The 17,860-nt window shown below is 43.2% G+C and overlaps 1 protein-coding gene across 2 annotated transcripts in view; it reads right to left on the bottom strand.

Moving 5' to 3' along the window:
• The window catches only part of CCDC88A (coiled-coil and HOOK domain protein 88A), an 865,879-nt gene that overhangs the window by 401,290 nt on the left and 446,729 nt on the right, over positions 1–17,860 (bottom strand). For both annotated transcript variants that reach the window (XM_086927667.1, XM_086927666.1), the window contains exons 11-13: positions 11,254–11,400; positions 1,173–1,317; positions 900–1,084 (exon numbers count right to left, since the gene is read on the bottom strand). In XM_086927667.1, coding sequence (XP_086783793.1) covers positions 900–1,084; positions 1,173–1,317; positions 11,254–11,400 — 477 coding nt within the window. The remainder of the gene's footprint in view (positions 1–899; positions 1,085–1,172; positions 1,318–11,253; positions 11,401–17,860) is intronic.

Below are 17,860 nucleotides of genomic sequence, written 5' to 3' on the forward strand. Positions count from 1 at the left end.
CATTCCAACACACCAGGCAACCATATGGCCATTTGGTGACAATATATGATTAGAAAAACCTTAGCTAGAGTGAAAAGTGGCTATGCATTCTTCTGATATTCTGTGATATGCTTAAATGCAGATCATTTTATTTTTCGTCCTGCTGCGGTCTTGGGGACAGGGCCACAACACTGCAGCAGGGCGAGGAGGAATGGTGAACCCTGCGTTCAGTGCACATGGCAGTTTGGCCGGCCTTCTGAGTCTGGCAAAACTGTCATGCGCACTGACATCACTCCAACCCAGCTGAATTGCTGGGTGGAGAGATCAGCAGGCACAGGGACCCATGTCCCGATGGAGCGCTAAACGAGTGTACTCTGCCCAACCCCTAAGCTGCTCTGTTGGTTAGAGCGGCGACAGGATGGGCCTTAGGGAAAGCTTGGAGCTTCAGCCTAAAAAGGAGGCACCCCTGCGCTTCCCACCCTGCGCTGCTACTGCCTCACCACATTTCCCTTACGGATGTATGACGTTTCCATGCATACTTTTACCACGCATACCTTTACAACGCGGTATTTACAACGAATACCGTTACAACGCATAGCGCTTAGAGGTGCTGGATAGTGGTAAGTATAATTTTCTATTGCAACTCCAGTCCCCGTGGACACTAGGGAAGGTGTTGGATAGAAAATTAAACTTATTCCCTATCCTGGAGCGCCCCCCAGCGCAATGCGTTGTAATGGTATGCGTGGTAATGCCTGCGTTGTAATGGTAGTGCGTTGTAAAAACTTAGTTGTAAACGTTGCATACCTTCCCTTACATCAGCCACTACTGATTACAAGTGCATTACATAATCTGGCTGATAAGACAGGATATCCAAAGTCTAAATCAAAATACATCAAAAGGCAAATGTGTGCATTCTTTACCTTTTTGTTTAATCTTTGGTTTTCCTTTTCCATTTTCAGAATCCTTGAGCTGCTTCCTTCTGCAATACCCATTGCACCTTGTAGCTGTTCCACAGTCTTCAATAAATTTTGGTTTTCCATTTCTAGCTTCAGTAATCTGCTTGATGTTAGCTCATTAACTTCATGCCCAAGGGACAGCTGAGGTGCTGTACAATTGAATAACACATATTGAATATGAGAAATGACAACATTTTAATTCAAATTCAACAGAGACCTGCTTTATGATTTTCCTACCATCAGGAAGGTCACTCGTTTTGGACAGCTGTTCTAATTCCCAGCCAAGATGCAAAGATTCATCCATGCTTTGTTTTTGAGCCATTTCCAGTGTCATGTTTTCTTCCATCAATTCCTCAATCTTCTTTCTGTCCATGTCACGCTCCTTAAAACAAAGACATTTGAATGTTTTTACTGTGATAAAATGGTTAGTGGACATTATATTTTAGTTTAATAATGTGACGCTGTCTGAGAGAACAAACTTTCCAAACAGAGTTCCCTCTTTAGAATAGTAAACAGCTGTACCATATTGGAGGTATCTATAAGCTGTCTTATGCGCTCTACAGCCTCTTTCTTAATTTTGCACATGTAGAAGACTACGCATTACAGCAACACAACACAATGCAATAAAACTTGATTGTTTTCACATACACTGTTACAAGTGGTTGTCAGACCATAACAGATTGTTTCAATAGATCTACATAAGAATTTTGATCTCTAGGGTTTTGCAAGTTTTCCCTGGCAGCCAAGGGTTTCCCCATCTCGACCTGGTTCTTGTTTTCAACTCTTCTAACCGAAGCTATCCAGTCGGTGAAATCATCAGAATTGGGATTCTGTGTATTTCCATGCCTGAGACTGTCTCTTGTTTTCTCCATTATTGACAAATTCAGTCAGGCTCTATTTTTCACGTATGTATCTATGCCACCCTCCTTCATTTTCAAGTCTATGATTGATGACTCTGGAATTGCTTACCAGTATTTGTATGGTGCTCTTTGGTCTTCACGGTGATTACATACACAGTTATAGTGTAGTTCCTACCTTGCATTCTTTTCCATACCATTCCTTCTATTTTTGTGCTTTATCTTTTAAACTGGGAAGTATACTTTTCTTTGGACTACTTTGAAAGCATGTGTGCCAATGTGTTTGTTTTAGTTTCTATGTGAAGCATGCCATTTCGTCAGTGGCCATCTCCTCCAGTCACCAATGGTTTCTAGTGCATAATTTAGCTGAGCTTCTTGGAATTTAAAAATAAAAGCTATTTTGTTATTTTATGGAAGAGTAACCAAACGTTTGTGGTATATCTTTCAACTTCAAGTAGAAGTGGGTGTCACTTCTATTCTGCCGAACAGACATTTTGGGACTATTCCTATCGACTTTCAGTGCTAGTTTAGAGAAAAGGGGCATGCTTTCTTTTGGATTACTGTCCCACTTGATGTAGTTGAAACTATACTAGATGGTTGATTGGTTTATGTTTGAACTATTAGGTTAGAGTATGTACTTATGAGTACATAGTCAATTTCTGTGCTGGTGTCACTTGTTAGCACATTCACCTTAGTTTTGAAAGAAGAGACTCTGACTTGATGATGCTGATGGATTCCTTATTCATGGTATGTTGATTACGATTGTGTAATGGACAGTGCATAAGATAAACGATTGTTTCTGGAATAGCACCCAGCCATCTCCTGTTCTGCTGGAAATTAGGGAGCATCCCTCAATGGATCTTTTATTATCCTATTTTGTTCTATTTACAGAATGCTCTAATCACTGACTTCTTTAATTTGTGTTTTAAAATGATTAGCTAATTCTTTGAGCTTATTCCTGTTTCTAATGGGATTTCATTACTGTTCTTTTTTATTTGTTGTGTTAATCTTCAAATGCATATATTTGGAGTGATTACCTGCATTGTACTTTTTGTTACCATCAGCTGGCATTATTACCTGTATTCCTGTGTCTTTTTGATTTTTCACATTCTTTATCTGAACTTTGGGAATATATGCTGAAACGTGTTATGTCTCAATGTAAATGTATTCTTTATATGGTCCTCGCATGTATACATGTGGAATGTGTATTGCGCAAACATAAGTATAAGACAGTAGAGCAATGTACAGAGTCAAGGAAACCGATGCAGTTACAGAGTGATAAGAGAGGTAGTTGGGTTCCGGGAGAAGAAACTGACTGTTACAGCATAGAGAATCAGTGTCCTTTAAAGAGGTGCATCTTCAACTGTTTTCTAAACTGGAGCAGAGTTGAAGGAGTCATGAAATATATAGGGATGGTGTTCCAGATCCTGGGTACATAGATGAAGAAGACCTCTCGTCTTGTTTTATCTTTTTCTTTTTTGCACTTCTATGCCTACAGTTTGATGGTGTTCAGGTTGTGAGACTGCCAGGAACAACTGGAGATGGTGTGCTCGTCAGCCAGAGATGCTGGTAGTGAAAAATTTTAAATGATGCAGCTAAATGTTAAGATAGTGAGGGATCTCAAGGGGAGTCAGTGAGTTTCCATTAGTAGGGTGTGATGTGGTCATATTTCTTCAGGCCATGGATGAGATATTCTGTGGTATTTTAGATGCTGTTGAAGAGCGGGTATTGTGGTGTATGGGTGGCCATTAAACAAGCTGCTGCTGCCATACAGAGGCAAGATTATGAGGGCTCGAAAAGCAGTTCTGAATCCACTTCCCAAAGGAAAGGTTTTGCTTTCATTATTAAAGAGAGGAAGTCCCATGGCGTCTTAATTTTTTGGGCGATGTGGGTTTGGAGGTGAGGATGGCGTCCAGGGTGAATCCAAGTATCTTTGGGCCTTGTTTAAGGTTTGGTGGACAAAGTAAAGTCAGACAGGATGGTAGAGGACTTTTAAATTTGACACAATGACTGTACTCCGCCAGGCAAATTGAGAGATGTCTGCTGGGCTTGAGGACATTCCTTTATATTAGCAGGAACTGCTGGTTCCTGTCAAAATTGGAAACATTTGATGGACAGCACCCCAAACATGATAGCAGGCCATTACATTCTACAACGTTTTTTTTCTTCAATGAAACATTAAAACAAATGGACCCAACACCATGGGAGTTCTCTACCATGGTGTGCGGAAGTCAATATTTTTTTTCATGTCCCTTGCTGCCTGATTTTATCTGGTGGTGATGGACAGAAAAAAAGTATTACTTTCTCCACTTTAAATAGGGCTAACAGTGTTGTGTGCTTCTTATGACAGCTGCAGTCTATCAGGGTGTTAGAGGAAGGTTTACGCTGATGGGTTACATTTTACTCTGTCAGCCTAAACCTGGCCGTCCTAGGTGTTGGGCGAAAGTTGGGCTGTTAATCCATCCTGATCTATGACACGATACAGGTTTGACTAGTTGTTATTTGCTGTTTTTAGCAAACAACAGGAATTCAGTTTTGGTGGGGTTGAAATTCAGGTAAGTGGTAGACATCTAGGTCTTGATGAGGTGTCGGCAGTGTTTGAGGCATACAGAATGTCTGGAGTAAAGGAGTCTACACATTGATGAATTTTAATACTGTTATCAGTGAGTAAAGCCCTAAGGTGTCCCACATAGAAGTGGAAGATGATCAAGGATAAGATGGAACCCCGTAGGATTCTGCAGGTGCTAGGAATCTCCAGCGACTTGGAGGAGTCACTTTTACATTTATACTAAAGAAGTGAAGAACCAGTGAATGACACTACCACTAAATCACATTCAAGTCCTCAGGGTGTGCCTCCCATTAACTGTCATGCCTTCACTGTCCATGAGGGCTCTCAGACATTTGTTGTCAAATTCAACTCCGAGAAGGAAAGTCACAAAAAAAGGTACTGCCCTATTCCCTCTCATCAATGATACGTCACAACAAGGGAACATTTTCCTGTGATTAAAAAAAATAACTGTAAAAAATAATAAAATCACAGCTTTTATGTTAATGTCACAACCTTCCAACCTTTGAAAGGAATTGAGTAACTGTGACAAAATCCAGACACTAAACTGATTTTTGTCAAATAAGTTAAAAAGAGAACAGTCCCATGCTCAGGAATCCTATACAGATGCTGAAAAAAAGGAACATCTGCAAAAACGCTGCATAATGGGACACAGGAACTGCAGATTACCTCATGGTTTAGTGTCAAATGTCAAATAAAAGTAGCTGCTATGCATATTGGTCTAATTTCCTAATTTTCTTTTATTTTAACAAAGAATTAATGACATTTACCTCAGACATCTAAGTTAGCACAACTAACTGCCAATGGCCACAGTAAGCCCTCAGATAGACTATACTATATTTTCCATATGTTTTTAACTATTCATTTAGCAAACAAACATATATGTTCTTAGTGCTATGAGATCCCACACAAGGGCGAGATTATTCAAGTGGTTATAACTATCAAAGGAGAACTGATGATGAATTGAGCAGAAGCACCTGTGCTAGGCATCAGTGTTTTACAAACTTCAGGCATCAATTTCAATATATTTGATTGGGTTGTAGCAAGAAGGGGTTTATGAACTGTACCATGTTAACACATTTTCACGTGAAAACTCTACTTTCCATGGGTGCCTCATGACATCTCTTCCAATACACCGCTGGCCTGTGGGAGCATCTTAGGACATGTTTATGATATGGGGGCCCATGATCACCATAACATTGGAGATGTGTAGGTATCTGAGTTCCAAATGACATCACATACAACTCAAGCTTCACTTTGCTGATATAACTTGGAAGACTTTGTTGGAAAACAGCTCTGTTATTGAAACCTATCCATCGACAGTGCGATATGAACAAGTTTCATACCTTCTGTAAAGCCTTATCTGGTAGAGACTCTATTTAGCTGCAGATTCCTTACTTAAGGATTATCCCCAGGTGTCGGACTGGATCTGGAAATTTTTCGTGAGCAGTACCCCTGCATGCCAGTAGGTGGTATCCTTCGGTTATGCTTGGCGTCGTTGGCAGTGCCATGCGCGCAGACTATATAGGAGCCACCACAGTGCGCTGATGGCAGTTTCTTTTTGCGACTTTCCACGCCAGAGTACGAAGTCACAAAGAACACTGACCACTGATGTGGAAAACTAGGGTCCTTGAAGGGGAAAAAACCCTGCCCCTAGAAATCTGTTCGCGGAGCGGGGAGGATGGGTGGGGGAGTAAGGAATCTGCAGCTAGACAGAGTCTCTACCAGATAAGGTGCTACATAAGGTAAGTAACTTGTTCACCTGATACAGACATCTAGCTGCATATTCTTTACCTTAGAATAGATACCTCCCTGGAGGTGGGTCTGCAAAACCGTTTCACACTAAAACGTTCTGCAGGACCGAACAAGCAAATTGCCCGCTCTGACTGCCTGACCAGCCAGTAGTGCTTGGTGAGGGTGTTAAGAGAAGCAGACGTTGCTGCCTGGCAGATGTCCAGGATCAGAACTCCTGTGTGCAAACGCAGTGGGCGCAGCCTTAGCTCTGGCAGAATGAGCACACAAACCTTCAGGGTGTAACTTCTTGGCTAGTGATTAACAGATTTTAAAGCAGGGCATGATCCATCAGGGGATGGTCTGTTTCTGAATAGCCTTCCCCTTCTTCACTTTAACATACTTCACTAAGAGATGGGTGTCCACCTGAAACTCTTTTGTGCAGCCAAGGTAAAACAACAACGTTCCTTTTGGGTTCAGTTGGTGAAGTCACTCATCTTCAATAGAAGCATGCAGCAGAGCGTAAAAAGTAGGTAGGGTGATGTCCTGGCCAACATGAAAGGGAGTAACAACTTTTATCAGGAAGGAATCTCTGGGACAAAGAACCAGCTTGTCTGGGAAGATGTTTAGCTACGGAGGCTTAGATGACAAAGCCTGGTGCTCACTGACCCTCCGGACAGGTGTTATCGCCACCAGGAAGACCATCTTGAAGGTAAGCAGCCTGTGAGGACAGTTGTGCAGTAGCTCTAAAGGAGTGCACATCAGAAAGGTGAGTACCAGATTGACGTCCCACTGAGGCAACATGAAGGGTGAAGGTGAAGGGGAAAATATGTTAAAGACTAAATCTATTCACAACCACAGAAAGGCTGTGATGGCAGAAAGACAGCACGTTGCTTCTGGTGTAAAAGAAGCTCAACAAGTGTACTAGAGAGTTACATTTGAACTGCATTACTGCATGACAGCAAGGTGCTCAAAAAGAGCCCTGCCGGAGGAAAAAAGGGATAAATAGAAGGACCTGAAGAAGGGGAGTAGACAGAAGGTCAACTTACTTTTCTGCACACCAGGCTAGAAAATTGCCCCAGCAGCAGGCGTACACCGTTTTGGTGGTGGGACACCTGGTTGCCAAGATAACATTGCAGACTTCACGATGGAGGTCAAAAGCTGTCAGCTGTTGCTGCTCAATCTCCACGCATGAAGGTGGAGCATTGCAAGGTTTGGGTGGAGGACCCTCCCCTGCTGCTGCGACAGGAGATTCTCCCAAAGGGGCAGCCTGATCGAGAGACCGATGGCCATGCTCAACAGCTCAGGATAACAAACTCCTGTAGCCCAGTCCAGAGCCACAAGGATAACTTGGGCCCGGTCGTTCCCGATTTTCTTGAGAACTCTGGGCAAGGGTGGTATGGGTAGTAAGGCATGCAGGAGGTCTGAGCTCCACCTGAGATGAAAGGCGTCTCTGAGCGAGAGTTGCCTCAAAAACTCTAGCACGCGAATCAGCTGACATTGCGTGTTCACAGCGGTGGCGAGAAGATCTAACCAAGGCTTTCCCTACTGCTGAAAGAGACCTTGCACCACCTTCAGATGGAGAGGCCCTTTGTGATCCCCTAGGCATCTTCAGCTGAGTTTGTCCAACCTGGCATTCAGAGAGCCCACTAGGTGTTTACTCATGAGGTATATGTCCTGACGTTCCAGCCAATGTTCAGAGGCAGTGCCGACTCTAGGGGGTGAGATCGGTGCCACCGACCCAACGGGAGCAAAAAACTCTTCCAACCGTCGCCTCATCCACCGCATACAATAGGTATATGTGGGCTGATAGGCAAAAGGCCGGGGGAGAGGAGTTGGCCTAACGGTTAGGACAGTCGACCTGAAATCTGGGGAACCGGGTTCGAGACTCGGCAAGGACGCACAACGTCCTGTGATTCTGGGCGAATCACTTAATCTCCCCGTGCCTAACAAAAATAAATGTGTCCTCATGTAACGCAACTGGTGCTCTTGTAAAGCGCTCTGATACCCGGTAACCTCGGGTCAAGTTTGCGCTGTATAAAACTCTGTAAAAAAAAAAAAAGAGAGAGAAAACAGAGACAATAGCTCTGCAGGTCAAGGTGGCTATCCTAAAAAGATAACTCTAGTAATCTGTTGTGCAGAGCATGACACCTAACTTAACAGAAGAGACAATATACCTTAAGACTATCTTGTGTAACACACTCTGTATTCTTGAATTGAAACTGACTCAATATAAATTAATATTAAACTATCCTTTCTGCTGCCATAATGCACACTTTCTTAAAAGAGTTCAAAGTTTGTTTTTCTACCATCACTACCTGATTTCTGAATACTGTTTTCCAGTAGTCTCATGTAAAAATATTTCTTGAAATAGTTTTTCAGATGAAACAAAAAGCTTGAATCCAATCTCAAGGTTTTGGCTGCAGAAACATTGAGGAACATTCGACTAGCAAGGACACCGTAGAACACTAGGGACGGTAAATGCAATGATTCTAGATGGCCATCGTCATCTCAAAATCACGTGAGAGTTTAAGGTTTCCTGGAAATTCCAGTTGTCTTGCCCCGCACACTAGCACAGTATGTTTTCCACAGATGCAAATCCTTTTCTAAGGCAACTCTGACATTTAATCACAAAGGCCACGCTTTCCTTCCTTACAATAATTTCAGCATGAATGAGTTGAAGTATTAAACCTCCCATGCCCTCACTAGAAAGACCTGTATCCTACACATAGCTTTATTGGGAAAAGAGCAAAAGGAGAGGGGTCGAAAACAACCAAAGGGACAGGACACTGTAACAACCTACAAAGCCAAACAATTGGACACTTAATATTGCACTTTTAATTATTGCCGTTGTGCATCATGTAATCACACACTAGTTACAACCAGCACACTGTTATCGCCCCTAGTCAAATATAATTTGGTACCACAGATTACGAATAGCTTTAATTAAACACATAAAAATACATATAACTCTATGTGACCATAGGGTTACATACCATAACTAATCTTTATATCAGTTGGGGACTTTAACCATGCTATCTAACACAATTTAAAAACATCAGCAAATGACGGCATAGATACTTAAAAATATTTATTCCTAACAATCATGCAAGTTTGTCTAAAAAAAAACACAAATAAATTAAACTATGCCAAGAGTGCAACACATAAGACAATCACTTGCTACTGATCAGTTTGAATCATTGGTTATGACAACTGATTTTTCTTATTTTTCTAATGCATCTCAAAGTTCATCAGATTTAGTTTGAACTAAATCTGATGAACTTTGGGATGAGCATGAACTAAATCTTATGAACTTTGGGATGTATTAGGAAAATAAGATAAATCATGTGCTTTATCCAATGAGTCAAACAGATTAGTAGCAAGAAAAGACAAATGTGGCTGTCTTATGTGTTCCTCCCTTGGCATGGTTTAATTTATTTGTGTTACTTTTACGACAAACCTGCATGGTTTTTAGGAATAAATATTTTTAGGTATCTGTTCCGTAATTTGCTGATGTTTTCAAATCTGTTAGATAACATTGTTAAAGTCACCAACCAATACTAGGATGAGTCATGTAGAATTATATGTATTTTCTATATGTGATATTACAGCTCTTCTTAATCTGATACGATAACAAAGTGCTGGTTGTAGGTAGCGTATGATTGAATTATTGCTTTTGTGCATTTTGCAGTGTGCAATATTAAGTCTCCAAAGGGAAATTGTTTGACCTTATTGGGAAAAAAGCCCAGATGATTATGGTCTAAAGATAAATTGGTGGAAAAGTCAGTAATGCAGTTCAAATGTAACTCTCTAGTACACTTGGTGAGCTTCTTTTACACCAGAAGCTCACCTCGGGCTTGCAAGGCCTGTTCTTTCAGCTCTGCAAGAAGATGTGCATTTTTAGCTGAATGTAGTCTGTTGATTACTTTTATAGGGCAGCCTAAGAACAAAATGTTCCCAAGTTGAAAGGAAGTAATATGAGTGGGTACTTTCCCTCAAATATAATTACATGAACATTCTTAATTGGATTATGATGAAATGGTGCACCACCGAGGGGAAACATCCATTACAACGCAGTCATTACAACGACCTACCTTTACAACCAACTGTTACAATGCAAATGCCATTACAACACATACCATTACAATGCATGCCATTACAACGCATTATAAGGTAAGTAATGGAGATTTATTTAGTATTAGGGTGGGTATGGGTTTTTGGGTACATGGGAATAGTGTACTCCTGCACTATCCAACACTTTCCCTACTGTTGCACTCACTTGAGTAGGAATAGTAATTTTTAACCCTACACTATCCAACACTTACCCTACTGTTTGCCATAAAAGTATTATGCGTTGTAATGGTATTCGTTGTAATGTGATGCGTTGTAATGGTAGCTTTAAAAAAGGCATTGTAATGGCATGAGTTGTAAAATCATGCAATGTAATGGTAGGTGCGATGTGAAGACTACGTTGTAAAAGCATGTGTTGTAATTGCATGTGTTGTAACGTCATATATTCACCCCCGGTGCACGTTCATGGACCGGAGACTGGACGTCTTAGAGAAGTGGCTATGGTATTGATGACGGGCCTACATACCTGAGCCCTTTCATAGTACTGTTCTGTATTTGACTGTAGTAGCGTTGATCCTTACATATGAAACCATGGGGAGATAAAGTAAATTACAGTTTTTTTCGATTCACTGCTATTCTAGCAACCCCAAGTTGGATTTTTGACCGATTTTACGTTTAAGCCCTGATGAAGTTCACTGTCAATTGAACGAATAGCGTTGGCTGGAGTCGATGTATTGACATTATTTGAATAAAGTTTGGGAAGGAAGCTCAGTGGTGCACCATTTCAATGTAATCCATAATCTTGATCTGCGTTGCAGTTGCACCCAACGACGGCAGGTGCAGGATTTGTTGTGCACACTCTCATTGACCATTGTTTCAATAACAGAGCTGTTTTCCAACATTGACCATTGTAAGACATTTCCACACAAAGTACATAACAGTGAGGTGCATCTATCATAGTGGCCGCCGTTTTGTCTTTTTGTTAACATTCTTAAGAAGAAAAAAAATCGATTTTTTTAATAAAACTAAGAATACAATAAAATAATATATAACTACAGTCATGTCCTAAATCATGAATCAATATATCACTTACTGTTTCCATATCATGAAATTTGGCTTTTAATTGTAGGTTTTCTTTTTCTAATTCATGTAACTTGTCAGACCGGGCTCGGGTTCCCTCTAATTGATCTTCCAACATTGCTTTTGTTTCTAAAAGTACTTGATTGTCTTCTTTTAACTCCTTCAGAATATAAGAAAACAAGAATATCAATTTTATTGACATGTTTTATATACTACAGAGTGCACACGTCTCAGACATTGCTAACCAGGCATCATTAGAATTAAGACACGAATTGCTGGTTAAGAAAAAGCAAAATGTGTCAATTCAAATGGGACTAAACAAAATAATCAAGCCTTACGACCTAGTCTTGGATAGCACCTGAGCAGGAGAGGGAAGTCTAGGTGGCAGAACTTTCATGAGCACTCTGATATCTTGCAGTGACTCTAAGGGCAGGTATCCCCATGACTTACAGAAGGGTTTTTGTCAAAGAACACACACCTGTTTATGTCTCAGAGTCACACAATCAACAGGAGAGGGCTTTTGCCTTGCCCTTGCTGGGCAAAGTCTCTCTCAACTACTACCAGCCGATACACACCCGAGCTCTCATGTATGAGTTTGCTTCCAGGCCTTGTATTTGTGCAGCAAAGCCAGCTTGGGAGAGGGCAGACTCGGCCAACCTGGGGACTTTGAGAGGGAATCTAGGATATTCCACAGAATATTTAGATAGTCAGACAACTTCAACTCATATGGTATCAGTATCAGTGTGAAACCTCAAGCACAATTGAGAGGACTCCCTATCAATTTTCCACAATCTTTCATAGTTACAGGAGACCATCTACAGTTATTTGAATTGGATTAAGAGTAATGGGGTGGAGATGACAGCCTTAGGGGAGGGCATAGGGTATCTTAAATATAAAGCTGGTAAAGGCTGGCAAGATGTTGGCAACATATTGAATACTCTTTTTCGATCTCAGGACTTCTGCATCTTATTCTGTATATTTGTTTTGATTAATCATCAGACACCCCATAACTAATTGCCACACCCATGCAAAGTAGGACTCTGTTGGGGAGGCTGAGTTCTTTATGGAATCAACAAATTGGATTCAGCGGTTTCCAATTCTTTTTTTATGTGTATATTTTAAAATGTTTGTACAATGACTCTTTAGAGCCAAAGTTAATGAAACTCTCTTCTACTTCCAGTAGTGCTGACCACGCAAACAAAGGCAGGACCAATTTTAAACAGAATTAACATCAAATGTATTCTTGAAGCTTACATGAGGAAGGACATACCATTTTCGACCAAATACGCAAACTTATCCAGGTAAAGAATAGGCTTATATATTTATGTCTATTTGTATAGTGCACAATGCTCTTAAGCATGGATACAATTCTGCAAAGAGGTGAATAAGGTTACATTAGTGTGGCCTGGCATAATGGGGCACAGTAGGCCGAGGTCAAATAAAACATTCTTGTTATCAGCTTACGTTTTTAAGGACTGACACCATTATTATTTCTTTAAATTTGTTTGGTGGACATCATAGCAGCAAACTATCAAAGGAAGCAGTGATGGTTGGGCTACATTGGAGTCTCACTATATTGTGCATTTGCTTATTTGCTTAACAAAGCCTCAATATATATAAGCAATCATTGATTTGCAGTATCTGTTTAGCTCATATATTTATGTTCATGTGTATGCATCAATTTGTGCTAAATTTATTGTGAACATGTAGATTAATTCTCATGTTCTTCTCACCACCTGACTTCATGAATCATACTGCTGATTTTTCTCAAAATAATTCAGCCATACTTCTAAGACAGGACACAGACTGTAAGATGGATGATGTTAAGGTGTGAATGATTGATGACAAACTCTATATATTGAACACTTAAAGATCAGCAAACCTTTGACGCTTAGATTAGGCATGTATGAATGTAGAACGCACCATGTGCTATGTTGTCAGTTTACATATTATTTCCATTCTGTGTATTCACATTAGCGACAATTGTCTGGTTACGTGTAATGAAACTCTTGGATTCATTCTGCACACAAATTGGCTTCATATTATGCCTTAAAAATGATGGATTTCTTGTGTATGCAGTTGGGGAGAATTATTGCAAGAACACATAACAATAAATCAAAACGTTTGAAAGTATCTAGCAGATTCGGTTACAGACCTAACGAACAAGTTACTTACCTTCGGTAACGCTTTTTCTGGTAGATACAATATCTGCCTGTGGATTCCTCACCTTGTGAATATCCCCCTTGCGTCAGCAACATTCGGAAATTCTTTTTGTAGCTTCGCGCCGACGTGGACGCGGACGTCACAGAGACACGACTCCGCTCGCGACTCCGCTGACGTCACCGACGCCCATAATAGGCCCACGCCGGCGTGATGACATCAGTTCCGCCCTTTTTTCCGTGCCTTCGAGGCACACGGACGGACCGATGACAGTAGAAATATACACAATATACACAGTATAGAAATCAAAGTAACACACACAGTGTGAAGTAAATGCAATAAAACATTTAACAATAAAATAACTCATTAAAGATACTCTGGCAAAGAAGAGTGGACAACGGGGAGGCGGGTGGGTCAGTGAGGAATCCACAGGCAGATATTGTATCTACCAGAAAAAGCGTTACCGAAGGTAAGTAACTTGTTCTTCTGATAGATACATCTGCCGTGTGGATTCCTCACCTTGTGAATAGAGTCCCACAGCAGTCCCCACTCCCGCAGGAGGGTGTCCACTCTTCTAGACCAGGAAATCCTGAAGGACAGAGCGAGCAAAATGACCGTCCCTCCTCACTTCGGTATCCAAGCAGTAGTGCTTCGCGAAAGTGTGGAGGGAAGACCAAGTTGCCGCCCTACAAATATCCTCTACAGGCACACCTCTAGCTAATGCAGAGGTCGAAGACTTAGCTCTAGTTGAATGAGCCCTTATGCCCTCTGGTGGTTCCTTACCGGCCAAAGAGTAGCAGATCTTAATGCAGAGGACGATCCATCTCGACAAAGTCCTCTTATGGACCGCTCTTCCCTTTTTGCAGCCAGCAAAGCCAACAAAGAGCTGGTCATCCATGCGACAGTCTCTAGTTCTGTCCAAATAAAAAGACACCGCCCTCTTGGGGTCAAGACGGTGTAATCTCTCCTCCTCCTTGGAAGGGTGTGGGGGAGGATAAAAGGAAGGAAGGGTGACGGATTGACCAAGGTGGAAAGAAGTCACCACCTTCGGCAATAAAGCAGCCCTGGTCCTAAGAACCATTCGATCAGCATGAATGGACAGGAATGGGGGCTTGGAACTAAGAGCTTGAAGCTCACTAACCCTCCTTGCCGAAGTTATTGCAACGAGGAAAACAGTTTTGAAAGTCAGGAGCCTCATGGGACATTTATGAAGAGGCTCAAAAGGAGCACCCATTAAAAATGTCAGAACTAGATTCAAATCCCACTGAGGCACAATAAAAGGGATAGGAGGGAACTTATTAGTGAGGCCCTTCAAAAACCTCAAAACTATAGGAGATTTAAACAGAGAGGGCTTGTCAGGCAAGCAGATAAACGCCGACAGCGCTGACAGATAACCCTTCACCGTGGCAACAGCAAGACCCTGCTGTGCAAGAGAAAGGGCAAACTGGAGAACATCAGATAAATGGGCCCTCAAAGGGTCTATGGACTTCTCCCTGCACCAAATAACAAACTTAGACCACCTATAAGAATAGATGGACTTAGTGGAGTCACGCCTGGCTGACAAAATGACATCCACCACATCGTGAGGGAGAGAAAAAGAAATCAGGTTGCCCCGTTCAATCTCCAGGCATGAAGGTGTAAGGTCTGGAGGTGGGGGTGTAGAACCTGCCCCTCCATCTGAGAGAGATCTGCCCTGAGATGGAGACGGAGCGGCGGGTGAGAGGAGAGGTGGAGAAGGTCTGAGTACCACACCCTTCTTGGCCAATCCGGGGCGATCAATATGACTCGGGCCCGGTCTTGGCGAATTTTCCTCAGAACCCGAGGAATCAAGGGTATGGGAGGAAACGCGTAAAGGAGTTGCGAGCTCCAACTCAACTGAAACGCATCCCCCAAGGCTCCCTGCATCGGAAACTGGAGGCTGCAGAATGACAGGCAGTGAGCATTCTCGTGAGTGGCGAACAGGTCCACCCGAGGAGTCCCCCACATCCGAAAGATGTCGAGAACTACCTCTGGATGGAGCCTCCACTCGTGATCGGCAGAGAACTGCCGACTGAGACTGTCTGCACGAACGTTCAGAACTCCGGCCAGATGATTTGCCATCAGACAAATCTGATGGTCCTTAACCCAGGACCAGAGACGCAGAGCCTCTCTGCAGAGACACTGCGACCCTACTCCTCCCTGTTTGTTGATGTACCACATCGCGGTCGTGTTGTCCGTCAGAACTTGAACTGACCGCCCGCGAAGGGAAGGGAGGAAGGCCTTGAGCGCCAGACATATTGCCCGCAATTCCAGAAGGTTGATGTGAAGCAACCTTTCCTCTGGAGACCAAAGACCTTTGACCTCCAGGTCCCCCAGATGAGCGCCCCACCCGAGGGTGGAAGCATCCGCTATTACTGTGGCCACCGAAGGAGGAATCTGAAAAGGCTTCCCTTGAGACAGATTGCCTTCCACACTCCACCAAGACAGATCCGCTGCAGTATCTCTGGAGATCTTCACTGACTCCCTGAGATCTCCGTTGTGCTGATACCACTGCCTGCGGAGGCACCACTGGAGTGCCCTCATGTGCCAGCGTGCATGGTTGACCAACAGGATGCATGAAGCCATTAGACCGAGCAGGCGAAGGACCTTCAGGACTGGAACAACCGCTCCAGGGTAAAACAAAGGAATCATCTCCTGAATGTCGCGAATCCTTTGAGGGGGAGGGAATGCGCGACATACAGTAGTGTCCAGTACCGCACCTATGAACAGGTTGCGCTGTGAGGGCACCAGGTGAGACTTGGGTACATTTATCGAAAAACCCAACCTGTGCAACAACTGAGTTGTCTCTTGCAGGTGATGGAGCACCTTCTCCAGCGACTCCGCTTTGATCAGCCAGTCGTCTAGATACGGAAACACATGTATCCCCGTTCTTCTGAGATGAGCTGCCACCACCGCCATCACCTTGGTGAAGACTCGAGGCGCAGTAGTAAGTCCAAACGGAAGGACCACAAACTGGTAGTGTTGTGACCCAACGGTAAAACGGAGATACTTTCTGTGCGACTTCAGGATGGGAATATGAAAATACGCATCCTGCAAGTCGATCAACACCATCCAGTCTTCTTCCAGCAGCGCTTGAAGAACCTGCGCAAGAGTGAGCATCTTGAACTTTTCCTGTTTCAGGTAAAGGTTCAAGATCCTGAGATCCAGGATTGGCCGAAGCCTGCCATCTTTCTTGGGGATCAGGAAATACCGGGAGTAGCACCCCTGACCCCTCTCCTGCTCTGGAACCACCTCTATTGCACCTTTTTTGAAAAGAGCCAGGACTTCTTCCTGCAGGCGAAGCAGGTGGTCCTCCGAACAATAACCCTGGCAAGGAGGGTAATTGGGAGGGAATTCCTAGAAAGGAAGTGCATACCCATTCCCTACAAGATTGAGAACCCAAAGATCCGATGTAATTAATTCCCAATCTTGTAGGAAATGAGTAAGCCGACCCCCCACTGGGCCCACATGATCCGGAATGGCGGATCTAGGGCTGCTTTGCTGCGTTGGCTGGGGGTTGGGAAGGAGAGGAGGAGGAGGAGGAGGATTGTTGACCTCTAGGGCGGGATCTTTGTCTGCCCCTGTACGACTTGTACAGCGTATTCTGTTGCTGCTGAGGCTGCTGCTGGGAAGGTCTGTAAGAGCGAAAGGAAGATCTTCCGAACCCCCTGAAGCGTTTACCAGTAGTTCCTCTGGACTGAAGACCCAAAGACTTTGCAGTGGCCCTACTGTCCTTAAAACGTTCCAAGGCAGCATCAGCCTTCTTGCCAAACAATCCTGAGCCATCAAAAGGCAAGTCCAACAAAGCAGACTGGACGTCCGCAGAGAACTCCGATGACTTAAGCCAGGCAGCCCTCCTGGTGGCCACAGATGAACCCATGACCCTTGCCACCGAATCAGCAGTGTCCAGGCCACTCTGAATCACCTGTCTCGCAGCTGCTTGAGTGTCTGAAATCACCTCCTGAAAATCCTTCCGGTCATCCTCAGGAATTTTCGGAACTAGCTGCTTGACAGAATCCATCAAGGCATTGATATACCTCCCCATCAGGCACGTTGCGTTGGTTGACTTTAACGCCATACTGGCTGAAGAGAAGACCTTCCTGGCACCCTGATCTTGCTTTCTGGATTCTTTGTCCCCAGGAACCTGTGGGAAAGCACCAGCAGATTTCTTTGAGCAAGCAGCCTGCACCACCAAACTCTCAGGCAAGGGATGAATTGATAAAAACGCAGGGTCCTCAGGTGCCACTCTGTATCTCCTCGCAACTGTTCTTGAAACTGCAGGAGCAGACAAAGGTTTCTTCCATACCTCATAGATGGGCTCAGTCAAGGCCTCGTTGAAGGGTAACACAGGCTCAACTACTGACGAGGGAGAATGAAGAACCTCAGTCAAGATGTTAGGCTTATAGTCAGCAGTAGGAAGAGTAATATTCAACAGACTCGCT

Source organism: Lissotriton vulgaris, chromosome 6 (genome assembly GCF_964263255.1).
Source record: "Lissotriton vulgaris chromosome 6, aLisVul1.2, whole genome shotgun sequence".
Taxonomy (NCBI): domain Eukaryota; kingdom Metazoa; phylum Chordata; class Amphibia; order Caudata; family Salamandridae; genus Lissotriton; species Lissotriton vulgaris.